Raw genomic sequence first — 16,673 nt, forward strand, 5'->3', positions numbered from 1 at the left:
ACTAATTAAAAGTCAATGTCTATGGGAAATTAATTACTTTCTCAATTAGGTTATGATTTTCATTTAGGCTAATCTTGGCCAATTCCTTATGTGGTAAATGTTAGAGTATAGGAGAGCATACGTTTGTTGTAACTTGTTAGTGTAAATGTCACCTATTATATACGAAGTATATATAGTACGGAGTATTTATTAATTAATAATTTGTATTATGAGAGTGGACTTATCTGATGCGACGATACCTTTAGAATTTAATCTCATCTTAACACTATATTGATGTATCACTAAGTACACCAAATCAAGAAAGTTGGCGTAACAAGTCCAACGGACAACAAGAATTTTTTATCATGGTATCGTGGACCATAATGATAATCTTGACTATTAATTTTGTTATACTACCTCTGTTTCATATTTTTTTGCAACTTTGAAATATTTTGTATCTCACAAATACTGCAAAGTTGAAAAAAACGTGAAAAGGAGATAATATATGTTCTTTGGGAGTATATTGTTTGGATGTGTGGTGCCTCATGTCACATATATTCTTTTAATTTGTTCTCTTTATTCTTCCCATTATTCTAACGTTTCTCTACTCGAGATTTCAAGTAAGAAAAGCAAAGTAACAATAATTTCAGTTCAGTAGAAATAATTTTGTCCATTCAACTTCTTGTTCTTTTTCTTTTCTTTTTTTTTTTTTTTTGACAAGATGTTCAGCTTATTTTTGTTTGAATGTATCTTAGGCCTTGTTCACTTCACCATAAAAAAATAATAATATTTAGTAAAAATAATTTCAGTTCAGGAAAAATCAGTAATTTCAAAGAAAAAATATAATGGACAGTCTATAAAAATAATTTCTATTCAACAAAAATAATTTTAGTTCAGTAAAAATAATTTAAGTTTAGCAAAAATAATTTCAGTTCAACAAAAATAATTTCAGTTCAGTAAAATTAATTTCATTTCAGTAAAAATAATTTAAGTTCAACAAAAATAATTTCAGTTCAGTAAAAATAATTTCAGTTCAGCAAAAATAAGGTGAAGTGAACGGGACCTTATATTCTTATCTAATAAATTGAAGTTGTTGTTTGATATTTCAATTTATTAGATATATATATATATATATATATATATATATATATATATATATATATATATATATATATATATATATATATATATATCTAATAAATTGAAGTTGTTGTTTGATATTTCAATACATATATATATATATATATATATACTAGGTTAAGTCCCGTGCCATGCACGATTATAATTAAACTTTACAACAAAAGTTATAAAGAATGGTTTTTTTTTGTTGTTATTGTTATTTTTTTTTTAGGGGAATAAAGAATGGTTGTTAATTTAACAATAATTTATCCAAAAAAAAATATTTGTGATAAAATAACTTGAATTTTAATTTATACCAAATGTGTAAAGGTTATTATTTTGAATTTTATAAAAAAATAATTTATTAATAGAAATTTAGAACCTATTAGGTTTTATATAAGAAAATGAAAATATAAGCTTAGGTTAGTACCCGTATATATCTTCAAAAAAAAAAAAAAGGGGTTAGTACCCGTATACGAACTCATATACATACATTTGTCCTTATATTTTTGTTGACACACTTTGACCGGCATTAAATGAAAATTTAGTTGATTTTATATTAGTTTAGGATAATTAGTATTTCATAATCAAATTTTTTAAACTATATTTATAGTGAGTAGTAGCGGTTTTTATTTTAATTTTAATAATCACATTGCATAAAACGGATTTGAGCCATAGCACATGCTTTCATAAAAGCGTACGATTTTCCCGATCTAAATCAAGCAGGTTTTACATGAATAAGATTTGGCTCGGCATGTTCTATTTGATATAGGTAGGAGAAGAACCCGACTCGGTTAAAAAAAAAAAAGAAAGGAAGCAGAACCAAGTCAAGATGTTGTGTCCTTTCTCCCAAACCCCAAGCATTCCTTCGATCAAAAGTACTATGTAAAATCCTCGGTTTTTCCTCTTCCTCTATCCCTATCCCATAAGTACAGCGCTTGAATCAATAGAGAACCTTTTCTTCTGCATGAATCGATATTATTACATTCCAATTCCTTTCCGATACCTCCCAAGGAAAATCCCGAATTGTATCATCCCAAATTGACGGGTTAGTGTGAGCTTATCCATGCGGTTGTGCACTCTTCGAATAGGAATCCATTTTCTGAAAGATCCTGGCTTTCGTGCTTTGGTGGGTCTCCGAGATCCTTTCGATGACCTATTTGACTATTCCTTTTTTCTTTTCAACGGGGAGAGATGGCTGAGAAACGAAGACCTTCAAAAAAAAATATTGAACCGGGAAGAAAAGGGGGAAAAAGGGCCCCTTATGAATCATGATTCATTTCAATATGACGGTCGGTTCCGGTTCGCCTGCTCTCCTCATAGTCCATTAGTGGGTAGGGTGAAGTTTTCAATATATGTTGAGTTAAAATATTTTACACTATTCATGTGTCATCATTTACTTAATTTATTTTACCAATATATAATATAAATATGATCATATATTATGTTGTTGAATTTGTCATATTGTCTGCTTTTATATATAAAAAAAAATCATAATTTTTAATAATCTCTAATTAAAGATGTTGATAATTAAAGTTGTGTCTCGGCAAATGTGCAAATCCAACTCTAGCTTATAAAAAACGAAGGGTGTATAATATAATAAAATAATTTTGTTCAGTTGTTTGTATAAATGTTATGTATAATTTTAAGATTCATACAAATTACGCTACCAAAATGATTTTTCTTTTTTTAATTAAAATAAATATTATTGTCAAATGATTAATGTTGGAGGAAAAAATTGATACTCCTTATTAATATTATAATAATCTTAGACAATGATATATTTCAATACCTTATTTTTAATCTATGTTAGTATATTTGTAACTAAAAGATTAATAGTACATAGAATATATGTTAAAAAAAATTAATTGAGTATGATTCGATTAGATATGTTGTCAAAATAGAAATAAGTATTATTGTAGCTTATAAAATGGAAGTCATTAAAATTATTGTAGCTTATAAAATGGAAGTCATTAAAAAAAAAAAAAAAAGTGCAAAAAGGAGGGAAAATTATTAATGACATCGTGACAAGTGTCATTTTAGGTTCGCTTTTAGTATAGGTTAATTGATGATTGATATATATATAACTTAAATTATACATATATATAACTTTAATTATACTTTTTCTACATTTTGTTTGAACTCATCGAGACTTGTACTTCATAAGATATACTTCATTTGTTTTTTGATACTTGCAACACTTCTCTTTTCACGCTTGTCAATGCACTATTTCAATCGTTAGCATTTTTAATTACCAATGTGTAAAAATTATAAAAATTTGATATTATGAAAGTATAAATCGAGACGAGTAAAACAAGATCCCACTTGACTATATTATTCTAAACCTATAAATCACCAAAGTTAGTTAAAGTGAGATATGTGAATAGTGTAAAAGTCAAATTGTTGGAAGTAAAAAGAAACGGAGAAAGTATATATTTGTAATAAGTGAAATAAACCTAACATAACGGGCTTAATTAGACATGCTCTATAAATTGTTGTCAACGATGATTATAAATATAACTCCAGAAGCTACAAAATCCGTGTTTTGATCTGAGGTTCTAGTTCTAGCTAGTTTCTAGCTAATGTTGTTAAACCACCCTATCCCCCTAAAATTTATTCCTAGCTAAAGTTTAAATGTGTGAAAAGCAATTTTATTTCACACTCTAAAAATCAAATTGAATCGAAGCAATAATTAATTAGAAATTTTCCAATGTATAAAACAATGTTGATGAATCCAAATTAAAGTGGCTTTTTGGTAGAAAATAGAAACATATCATAGAGTATCTAAAATTAACATTTAAAAAAGAAAAACTTTTGTATAGTCTTTTACGTAGTTTATTTATTAGATCGGCTTTATAATAGCCAGCATTAAAATTCTAATAAAACAATAAGTCGTCGTTGGGTCACATGCTTTATAATTTGACTTGTATATTGTATTATTTGATTATTTCCTTTAAATGCTAATTGTAATTTTTAAGTCAAAAAAATTTTCAAAGTCAATTCAAAAGTTAAAGACTCTTTGGGAGAGCTTGGTCAAACTTAGTACTACGGAGTAGTTACGACCTCCTCTCTAATGAAGGAACTATGGATATCAACTTCATTGTATAATTACAATGAGTAATTAAAAAAGAAGATCGAAACACCTTTTAATTAACATAGAATGTACATTTTTAATTAAAACTTGTTAAATATCAAGTCTAGCCATGCTTCTAGTTATGTAATATGCCAATATGGTATAGCTTTAATTTATGATTACGAGTAATAATGTTATAACTTGAGGTCAAGAGTTCTAATCTTGTACAATACATATATTGAATTAAACACATAAAATAAAAGATCAATAAATGAGGCATCACCTGACATGTAAACATGTTGTTTTGAAACAGTGTATGTCAAACATATAAGAAGTAAAGTAGTATAGATGCTTGTATAAATTTTTTGTTTTTAGGTAATTATTTTATTTTATTTTTGGTTGTTAAAATAATATTTTTATATTACTCAACTACTCGTAGTAGTAGCCAAAAAAGGCAGAATGATGGTTAGAAGAATGAGCGGAATCAAATCAAAAGAATCAAATTAAAAGAAGGAACGAGTGAAAGGGTTTATATAATGCCAAAAATTTTGTTATTCATATTCTTAATCGGATAAGATTTAATTTGTTAATTAAGTCAAATTTGGTTGCTACTTTGCTTATTAATGATAATGGAGTGAAATTGATTTGCTTATTAATTTGCTAATTTGATTTGATATTAATCATTTGAAGAACTACCATTAATAAGCAAATTAACAACCAAATTTGACTCAATCATCATATCAAATTATTTTGATTAAGAATATAAATAGCAAAATTTTAACATCAATTATAAATATAACAAAAAATTAATTATATATTGAAAAAATTGTCAAAAATAATACAAACTTTGAGCGATCCGCCAAAAACAAGTCAATCTTTTAATTATTTCTAAATAATACAAACTTTGTGGATTATCCGCTGTAAACGAGATATTTTACCTGGAACCTTAATAATCAGGTAACATTTTTTATTTTTATTTTTTGATAACTTCTTTAATTAACTCCTAATTAAAGCTTTAATTATAGTTTAACTCAAAAAATATTAATTATAGTTCATTAACAATTAAATTATTAAAATCATTAAAAATAAAAAAACACACCTCCCTCCCTCACCACCGACCTCCTCTTCCCCCACCTACAGCTCCCCCCCCCCCCCCAAAACCCCCCCGACGGCGCCAGCCCAGTTACCTCGTCGGCCCGCCGGCCATCCCTACCTCCGTCGCTGTCGCCGTCGCCGTCGCCCCCTCCCTCGAACCACCATCACCGAAACCCCATTCCTCTCCCCTCAAACACCAACGAAATCTGAACGTTGGAGCAATGGTGATTAATGTGTCAACGGAGTTAGGGTTTTCACTCGCCGAAGTATCGGCGATTGGTTACCGTGATTTCATGGGGAAATCATCATCATCGCCGGAGAAATCATCATCATCCTAGCGCTTTTGATTTGAGTTTCGGCAGCGAGTCGTGCGGCGATGACTTGCGCGGTTGATTATTATGTGGTGGGTAGGAGTCGGAAATGGGAGAGGAGCAGTAGGGAGGCTGGATTGGTGTCGCCGGCGCAGGGGAGAGGGTTGAGGTGCTGACAGGGGGTCGCCGGAGGTTCCGGTGCGGGGAAAGGGGATGTTGGGCTGTTGGCAGGGAGGAGAAGGGCTGAAGAGGTGGCTGGTAGGGAAGGGGTTTCTTTTTCTTTTTATTTTTTTAAATAATTATATTAATAACATAATAAAAAAATAAATATTAAAGACATTAAATAAAATAAAAAAAAAATTTAAATTGTCAAACCAACAGAATAATGACACATGTTCCATATACCTACTAATCAAGTCACCAACATGTTATAACCTGTTTATAGTGGATACTCTCAAAAGTTTGTATTATTCAGAAATAATTAAAAGATTGACTTGTTTTGACGGACCGCTCAAATTTTGTATTATTTTTTATAATTTTTCCATATATATTTAACTGTGATCAAACTTTTACATTAATTATATATTTTTTGCAAATGTTTGCAGCGAACTAGCAGAAAATTCTTAACATACTTGAAGAATGATATCAAGTACTATAAAATGTTATGAACTATTAAATCGAGCGTAATATGCAGCAAAATCTAATGTAATTTGTATAAAAATCGACATAAAAATATCGCTTAAATTTGACAAGTTCTACTTGTTAAAGTATTACCTGATTTTGCAATTAATTTGTTTTTTCAAGTGAGGAATTGAACATTGCATAATAATTTGAATAACAGGAGTGGAAAAAAAAACGCATTTTTAAGATAAATTTGGGCATTTATATATTGAAAATACCTGATTTTGCAATTAATTTGTGAATACAAGTGAGGAATTGAGCATTTGCATAATAATTTAAAGAACAAGAGTGGAAAAATGCAACTTTGAGATAAAATTTGGGTAATTATATATATATATATATATATATATATATATATATTGAAAATAATCCAAGGACTATTGAGAGAAAGCATGCTTGCGCTAAGAGAAGAAATTTTATGTTTTGGGGAGGTAGAGAAAGAAAGGAAATGCATTTATTTTCAAGGTTTAATCACAATGCTTTTAGTTATGGATTTTTGGTTGATTTTATGTAACAAAGGGCTCGACTGGGGGACCTTTCATTGGGGTTATTTGGGGCCTGGCCTCCGGTAGATTAATTAGTTTATGAACTTAAAGAGCTAATTTCACTTTTAAAATATTAGAATATGGTGATTAGTTTTAAGTTAGAGGTAAAAGAGATTTAAATTGCGGTCCCTCTAATATTTTTGGTCAAGATCCGCCAATGGGCTCAAGGCCACGCTCGCCACTCGGGGCTTGAATAAACAAATTTAAAGGACACATCACATATCACAATCTAAGGGACTACTTGTCCGATCTTATTTTCACACAACTTTAAGACAGCTAGATACTCACTTAATCTTGTGAAGTAGATTCTCTATCCTGATATAATGACGAGAGTACAGCTACGCTCATGTCCAAGAGTCTTGCTTGATTAAGTCCTAAGGGAAAATAAATTAAAATTAGTTAAGAATTAAGATGCATGCACATGTCCGTTTCTTTTGGGCATAAATATAGCTTAACTCGCTCTTTGAGAAAATTCTAATACTCCCTACTACAAAGTGTCCCACTTTCACATCCTTAAAGTCCCAACTCTAAAGAAATCTTAAAAAAACACCAAGTCGTGCAATTTTTACGTAAAAAATTCACAAAACTACTCTACTTTCGTCCGTTGACACGACCCGGTCTATACTCGTTCTCCTATAAATCATGCAGTATTCGTTCTCCTTCTTATACTTCACTTTCATCTTAAATTTCCTATTCAACACTCCATTCATTTCCTCCACATCTCAGATTAATCTCTTTGTCCCTCTCTAGTAATCTAGTCTCTTCCCTTTTCTTCCACTCGTACGTAGGTGTTATCAAAAATATGCCAGAACCTCAAGTAAGTCTTCTTCAAATACATGATTATAATATTACATACATTGATATAGTACAATGTGATGTAAAGCTATTAGCATAGAGAATATGTTTGGAATTAATCAATTGTCGCGTGTAATAAGTTGATTGTATAATAATTGTTAATGTTGTATTGATATTTTGTGTTCATTTTTATTTATACTTCAGAAGGTGGTGTTGGCATTAGATGTACATGACGATAAGCAATGCAAGAAAAAGGTCTTGAAGATTGTCTCTTCAGTTCATGGTATTGATACTTTGACTTTTAATATTACTTTATAGATTTACGGAGCATTTAGCAAAGTAGCATCATATACACAAGTACATCTTAAGAAAAAAAACAAATTCACATACATACATAATTAGCTTTTAAAATTGTGCTATATAATCTAGTATCTTTCTAATAGTGTAACGATCATTTTAATCCATAGAAAACAATTGATACTTTGATAAGCAATGCAAGAAAAAGGTCTTGAAGATTGTCTCTTCATTTCATGGTATTGATACTTTGACTTTTAATATTACTTTATAGATTTACGAAATATTTAGCAAAGCTTGCTAGATACATCATATACATGAGTACATCTTAAGAAAAAAGAATTTCACAAACTTAAATAATTAGCATTTAAAATTAATTGTGTCATATAATCTAGTATCTTTCTGATAGTGTAACAATCATTTTAATCCATAGAAAACAATTTAGAAAATATTTTTGTTAATTTTAAATGTAATTCAATTTCGATCTCTTTTGGGATGTATTAACAATTGAGGTAACTAACTTTACTATTGCTTGAATTGTAGGAATTGATTCAATCTCATTGGACATGGAAAAGAAGAAGCTAACACTAATAGGAAACATGGATCCATTGGAAGTGGTGAACAAATTAAGGAAGTCGTATTATACAACCATAGACACAATTGGACCTGCAAAAGAACCCAAAGAAGAAAAAAAGGATCCTGAAATTGTCCCTATCGTTTACGATCCATTTTATTACCCTAGGTGTTACTGTATTTACTAGCTATCATACTTGTGTGTTACATGTACTAGCTAGGATATAATGAACGAGGTTATAGTAATTTTGTTATTAATTATGTTTTTTGGTGTTTAGAGAACCACAGGATGGGGTGAGAATCGATCCCAGCATCTCCTGAAATCGAAAAGGAAGCTTTAACCACTTGAACTATCCTTCACTCTCTGTTATTATTTATGTATGTGGCCTTCAAATTTTAGAAAATATAGAGTTATTGTGATACTCATATTATAATACTATAATAATATTGATAGTTTATATGAAGGTTGTGTTATTATTAGAGGATTTAAAGTTTATTAGTACTTCCTCCGTTTTTTTTTAGTTGACACTATTTGACTTTTACACTATTCACACAATATACTTTGACTCGTTTTTGTGGCTTATAGATACGATAAAACATATTCATGGGGGATTTTATTTAAATTGTTTTAATGTATATTTTATTAATATCCACTTTTATTATTTTACAATGTTGATAATTAGAGATATTAGTCAATAAAAACATGTGTTGCCAAGCGTAATAATAAAAAGGGTCAACTAAAAAAACAGAAGAAGTATTAAAGATGGTTGCATTTTGAAAACAAAAATTATTTATGTTTTTTTGTTCTTATTATGATCGAGGGGCAAGACGTGTACGTAGGAGCTACCGAGCTAAGGTCACATGCCCCACATGCCCAAATCCCCAAAACTTACGGATCATAATGTTGATATGAGTTCTGGAAGAGACTATTTCCAAAATGGTAATAATCTTGTTGACTTAATTGACTTTGAATTACTGATGAATTTGCATCAAACCCCCCCCCCCCCCCCCCAAAAAAAAAAAAATAAAAAAAAAAATTCATAATGCAAATGGGAAGAAGTTCAAGAATGAAGGGAGTATGCATCAAATTAGTATAAGCAATATTAAGCATGTGTGTCACATGTTATTTTAAGTATCTGAGTTAAATAATACGGAGTAATGAGTACTTTATATTTTCATAGCAAGCTAAGATAAATGTCACAAAAATTTCAAAATAAAAAATTGTAGCTACAAGAATAGATGTATATCATCCCTATGTTAAATAAATGAGATCAAATAAATCAAATTAAGTTTTGAACTAAATGTCTGTTGAGTTTAACAATTGGGTTATTGTTGTTGATTTTTCTTAATTTTTTGTTGGATCGTTATTACATGATTTAATATTCACATTTTGTAGACTCTAGTAGACTAGTATGAGTCTATGAGGCTATGACCATTTTGATGTGTGGGTAATGTTTGATGTGTCTCAATCTATCTATACAAATCAAGTCGTCATATGCCACTTTTCAAAGCATTTCGAATCAAGTCTACATATATGTCACATGGCACTCTCCCAACTTTCGAATCAAGTCTTTGGCTATTATTCCATGTTATTATACATGAACTAGTGCTTAGTGCGGACGATGCCTCGAGTCATACGCTATATATTATTGTATTATAGTTTTCATGTATTATACTTATATAGATGAATTTAACAGACCTTTTGTCCCCAAGAGGTATGAGTTAATGGTTACCTTGAATATTTATTGAGTTTATTCTTTTCAGTATTTTAATTTTTTGGGAAATTCCTATTAGTACACCCGTAGTTTTGACTTTTCCCATTGATACACTCTTAAATTTTTGCCTTCCCATCGGTACACTCGTGGCTTGGTCTTTTTCCCAACCGTCACTAACACCGTTAAAAAACTATTTCACTAAGTTAAACTAATTAAGGAAAAGACTATAATACCCCTTTGAAACATTTAATGTTTCGATTTGCGTGTCGAAAATTATTTGGTTAAAGTTTTGGGAGTCATGTTAGTCCATAATGATCCAAATTAACCTCAAAGTAGTAAAAAAAAAATAACGCAAATGTCTCATATGCGTGTAAAAAATGTCTCGGTTTGCGTGTCGTTACTTTTTTGTGATATTAATTGTTCGGTTAAGGTTTTAGGGGTCATTTTGACCCTTTATGGGTCTAAATCGAACTCGAAATTGTCAAAATATTAACGAAAATCTCTCATTTTGCATGTCATAATATTTCTTATTTTTTTGTCATGACACGCAAAACGAGACATTTTCGTAATTTTTTGACAATTTCTAGTTCGATTTAGACCCATAAAGAGTCAAAATGACCCGTAAAACCTTACCCGAACAATAATTATCACAAAAAAGTAATGACACGCAAATCAAGACATTTTTTGACACACATATGAGACATTTGTGTTTTTTTTGCTAATTTCGAGGTTAATTTGGTTCCTTAAGGTCTAACATGACTCCCAAAACTTTAACCGAACAATTTTCAACATGCAAATCGAGACATTAGATGTTTAAAAGGGGTATTATAGTCTTTTCCTTAATAATTTTAACTTAATGAAATACTTTTTAATGGTGTTAGTCACGGTTAGGAAAAAGACCAAACCACGAGTATACCGATGGGAAGGTAAAAATTTAGGAGTGTATCAATGGGAAAAGTCAAAACCACGGGTGCACCAATGGGAGTTTCCCTAATTTTTTTACAAAAATTGAACCTTTTGCTTTTCAGTTACATACTTTTTTTTTTTTTTTTTTTTTTTTTTACCATATTAATAATGTGGTTGGTGATTGACTTAGACAGTTAAATAGTCATCATCTTTATTATAAGGGGTTGGGTGTTCGAATCTCCTTAACCTTATATTTTTATAGGGAGCAATGCTGGTTTTTTCGGTAACGTGGCGTAATAGTTAATATTGTTATAGGTGACGTGGCTTCATGAGATGTTGTGAAGCTAACGTAGCGTAATAAAATAAGGATCTACGTGGCACATTGATGTTCTTAGGTACGCCTTTTAATATAATATAACTAGTGAGTAGCCCAGGCGTTGCCCCGGGATACTACTTTTGTAGTTGTGCAAGTGCTAATTTTTAAGAGCATTTAATAGTGTGTATGTAGTATGTATATTCAATACTTTTATGGTATAATACTATTTAGTGTGAAACATTAAAGCATAACCAACAATTTGCCTAGATGGTTAAACAATAACATTTCTTCAAAGAGGTCAAGGGTTCGAACCTTTTCATCCATATATTTTATTTTAATATAGTTGAGGCCACATGAAGTATTTTTGGTAGTGCAGATGATGTTGCACATTGAGGAATTGAGTGGATGACGTGGCGTAATGAGGAGTTGAGTGAGTGACGTGGCGTAGTGAGGGGGTCTACGTGGCATAGAGACGTTTTTAGGAACGCCTTTTAATATATTAATAATATAGATATAATATATAGTATAGATAAAAAAAAAATAAGAAACATGATTTATGTAAAGATTTGAACCCTTGATCTCAATGCCAATTAATAAATACTTAACTCGGGGCATTGCCCAAACCTAAAAACTAGTTGTCCATTAAAAAATCGATTTTTTGTATTTTTTACCTTATTGGAATTAATTATTCGTGGTGGCAAATTAACTAAATTGGTACGATATAAAACTTAACGCTTCTTTCCCAAATTGGTTGGAAAGTTGTTACTATTAAACACAAGTAACTTAAATTCATGTGGTGACAAATGAGCATAAATTTTAAATTCATTAGGATCATGAGTACTCTCTCTTAAAAAAACATCTCAAAAAAAAAAAAAAAAGGATCACGAGTACTCGTATAAAACTTTGATTCATGCAACATTTGGCTGATTATTACAAAGTCTACCACGACAAAATAGAGCTAGTAAAGGTTGACACGATATGAACCAAACACGAAAAAATTGGATTAGTGTAAAGGATTTACATCACATTTAATTAAATGGGTCAACATAATACAATACGTTTAGTTAAACAAATCAAGTTAGTGTTGAAAGTTCCAACACGGAACAGAACACTTAAGAAAAATAACTAATAATTTATGAAATTTATGATTGATATTTTGAATTGGACATATTTACTTACAACATGACAACACGACACAAACCAAATTCGAAAAAAATGAATTAGTGTCAAGGGTTTTCGATATAGTTAGAACAACGGGTCAACACAATACGACACATTTATTATTAAACGGGTCAGAATAGTGTTGAGCTTCTCCAACCCATTTACCAGTAACTTTAAATACAAACATAAGAATGACATGACACATTTGCAAGCTCTACGACCAAGCAAGGACTTGAAACTATTAGAGCCCCAAGGGGTATGGCCCAATACTTAATCACTTATTTAACTTTTATAATAGAGTGGCAAATTGACCCATTTTGCTGAATGACACATTGGGTTATACCTTCATTTTAATTATAAGTCCAACAAAGCCAAGATTTAACTACCTCGTACATAAAATCAATACATGACTAGCCTGGCCTACTAATAACTAAATTCTACCCTGGTGTATTTTGTTTGGCATTGTCAAGGATACAAGGGTTCGTTTGGTTGAATATAGGAATTGCAAATTGCTTGGAAAATTGATTTCTCATGAAATTGAACTTCATAGGAAATTCTAAAAAGTGTTTGGTTAACTAAGAGAAGTGGAAATTACCATGGAAAGTTCCACTTACCTAGGTCCCCCTAGGTAATTAACTTCCCCCATTATGTGGGAAATGGAAATTCATGGGAATTTCTACTTCCCATGAATTTGTTAACCAAACAACTTCAAAGAATTTCAATTCCTAGGATTTTCAACTTTCCATGTTTTTTTTGGCAACCAAATAACCCCTAAGTAAAACAAGACAAACTGACCCAACTCAAAGTCTCAAACAAATCATGACCCAAATGATTTGACCCAAACTCAATTACTACCAATTTACCATAAGCGGATGACCCGATATTTACCCTAATCTGAACTAGTTTGACAAAAAATTAACTCAGCCGTTAAATTTAACATACTTTATGCCTAAACAATCATATATTGTCCAAATTATACTCTAATATTTATTATACAAGTATTCTTGATGATCCAAAACCTATTAGACTCTAAGTAATCCAAATTTGAGCCTAATCAAGTCACGATTGTGAGGAAAACTCTCCCAACTGGTGTTGTTGCATTCCCAATTCTCGACCTCAAAAGCTTGTTTAAGGGTCTGTTCTGATTTACTGAACTGAGCTTAGTTGAATTGAACTGAACCGAATTGTTTATGAGAGAAGGAAATTAGGAACTGAACTAAACTAAATTGAAATTAAGCTGAAGAGAACAGATTAAGTTAGAACAACTCCCTAAATAGTTGATCCAAACATTTATAAATTTCGTACTCTAGTATCACCTGACCTAGTTTATCTACAATCCAAACCAAAAGACTCATCAACGACATACAATTGGAATGGAATGAATCCAAACAACACAACCCATTTACCAAAATTTGACATAAAAGTCATTAATTGTAAGCATATAAAATGATGGTGTAAAGGATTAATTTAAGGAAAGAAGAAAGAGAGAGAAGATTGAATAATATTTTTTTTTGCAAAACCCATAATGTCTCCATACAAAGTTGCTGCTGGATCGGTAGCCTTGGAGGAACCAATTTGTCACGTGGACCGGCCCAAACTCACCATTAACCACCCTACAATTTTGCATGCTTTCATCCCATAAAACACGGCCACTCTGATTTATGCTCTTCTTATTTTACTACTCTATTTATATATTTGGATTGTTAATGCATTTTTTAATATTTGGATGGCAATAGTGTAGTTTATATTCTACCCCATATTCGACTTATTTTGTTTTTTTAAGCTTACAGAAATCCATGAAATGCAGATAGAATATTCTCAAGTCTTAGATATTACTTATTAGAATTAACTAGCTAAATTAGTTGTCATCCATATATTCGACTAATTATGTCAAAATATATCATATTTTATCTTTTTCTTAATTTAATGTGTATTTTATTTAGTAGAATTTCACTTATATATTAACAGTGCATTTTCTATATTGGCTGGTCACACCGTATGGTCAGCTGACACACGAGTAACCCCTGACTGGTCGAATAACTCCTGACCGGCCGAGTAACCCCTTACCGACTTAGTAATTCCTGACCAGGGAACCCCTGATGATGTGGTCAGCTACATATGAAATTTTGTGATATACTAAACTTATTAAGAAATTTGATTTTATATGTTTAATTATTGTATAAATATGAAGATTAGAGAAATAAAGCAAGCCTTACTATACCTAGATTTAGTATAAGCAAGTTATATGATGAATTTGATTCCAAATCAAATAAAATAACTCAAACTAATAATAAGTAATAATAGATCGAGTGTTATGGAGTAGCTGCTATGAGTGCTATCGAGTACATTTAAGTATTTAACAAGTGACATTGTACTGTACTTTTAAATGGTAAAAAATCATACATCTTAAGTGACTAATTATGTGGAATAAAATAAGAGCTAGCTGAACACAGAGAAGTTCATGCTTGATAAGTTCATAATCTCGAAAGATTTAGCAGACTACAAGATTTAAATGCATGCGATATAAATATACGTAGTATAATGATATATGTATGGTTTACGTGTTTCACAATTCAAAAGATAAGTATAAGTCCATGATCATAGTATATATGTTAATGTTGATTGAGAATAATTACAGAGCATAAGTATTTTAGGTGAACATTAAACTTCTCATGAGTTGATTTATACAGCATAACAAAGATAAGAAATGATTACGTAATACTATCTTTAATTAGGATATAAAAGATCGAATGATTGTTAATTACTTTTTAAAGATAAAAAAATGTATGATGAGGTGTGAGAGTAATTAATAATATTTGTAAAGAATACTAGGGGCTTTTGTGTGCTTTCTTTATGCAAGTCACATCAAAAGGTGAGTGTTTTCAGCTAGTGAAACCATATGAATATAAGTATATAACACAACGAATTAAAGATAAGATTTTACGCAAGTTTTTGTTATTGTTTTTGTTGTTTACGCAATTTGGTCGTGCGCCCAAATAATTGTTTGCAAGATTTAAAATACTACTACACGTCTAGGTCAGCGAGAAGACATGTAAATATTCAGTTACCTTCTTAAACAAACCACGTAATATGGAATATAAATGTCATCCCAAAACTAATTCTAGTATATATATCATCATCACTAAGAATTAAGAAATCCGATTGTCCTAGTTTATGACATGTAACCCTAAAATGCGGAATTATATTAGCTTTTGAATGAACGTTAATGAGTCTAGTTGTTTCATAATCTAAAGTTTTTAGCCTAAGTATAATTATACTCAAATTGAATTGAAATATATAAAATTTAAACGTATTAAACTTAAAATATTGCACAATATAAATGTAGGTAAAAAGATATTAACTTGGTTATAATTTTATTAAATCGTGCATAGATTCAATTGAGGTTTAGACTAAATTAAATCATGTATATTCGATTGAAATTTAGACTAAATTATAGCATGCATATTCGATTGAGGTTTAGACTAAATTAAACCTAAAAGATCAACTTGTATTTTCTCTCGTTTTAGTATGCACTTTATTTATGGTACTCTAATAAGAATAATATTTTTTTTTAATTTTTTTTGAAAACAATAAGAATAATAATTTTAGTTTTGAAGAAACACTACATGACAGTTGCGGTTTATAGGTACTATAAACTTGTAAATATCAAACAGTCAAAGTTTGTAAAAAGTTGCCGCAAAAATCAAATCAACAAAGATAAAGAAGAATATATGATTATATGGACTTAGAAGAATCGTGTATTCATGAATATGATCATGATGGATTGATGGTTTGGCATTAGACTTGCCATATATAATGAAGCGTGACCCAAACTTTGAAATTAATTTGAGTATCTGTTTTATTCATCTTATTTTGACTTTTTTCAACAATATTAATTCATACAACTAGTTAATAAAAATAAAGTAAAAATAAAATATTAGTTAAATATGTACAGTTTCAAAAAAATGATTTTTTTTTAGACAACCTCACATGCAAAGTAAACGATTTAATTTTAGACAAAAATCATATACTATCCAATTAAATATTTGCTTAGATAAAATCTATTTGATCAAGACTAGGTTCAAATTGTGAGTTTATAACATTTTTTTT

At 30.1% G+C, this 16,673-nt stretch overlaps 1 protein-coding gene across 1 annotated transcript; it reads left to right on the plus strand.

Annotated features, from left to right (window-relative positions):
* Positions 1–7,378: 7,378 nt before the first annotated feature.
* On the plus strand, positions 7,379–8,847 carry LOC145576273 (heavy metal-associated isoprenylated plant protein 39-like). The gene is made up of 3 exons (XM_081634056.1): positions 7,379–7,620; positions 7,803–7,881; positions 8,436–8,847. Exons 1-3 carry the CDS (start codon positions 7,606–7,608, stop codon positions 8,651–8,653), a joined length of 312 nt encoding a protein of 103 aa, XP_081490182.1. The 5' UTR covers positions 7,379–7,605; the 3' UTR covers positions 8,654–8,847.
* Positions 8,848–16,673: the final 7,826 nt, after the last annotated feature.

The sequence above is a fragment of the Chenopodium album genome, chromosome 13 (genome assembly GCF_948465745.1).
Source record: "Chenopodium album chromosome 13, dcCheAlbu1.1, whole genome shotgun sequence".
Classification (NCBI taxonomy): domain Eukaryota; kingdom Viridiplantae; phylum Streptophyta; class Magnoliopsida; order Caryophyllales; family Amaranthaceae; genus Chenopodium; species Chenopodium album.

Excerpts from the sequence above, each read along its gene's own strand:
- LOC145576273 (XM_081634056.1), top strand. Across the intron at positions 7,882-8,435 it reads GATTGTCTCTTCAGTTCATG|GAATTGATTCAATCTCATTG; the intron begins GTATTGATACTT and ends CTTGAATTGTAG.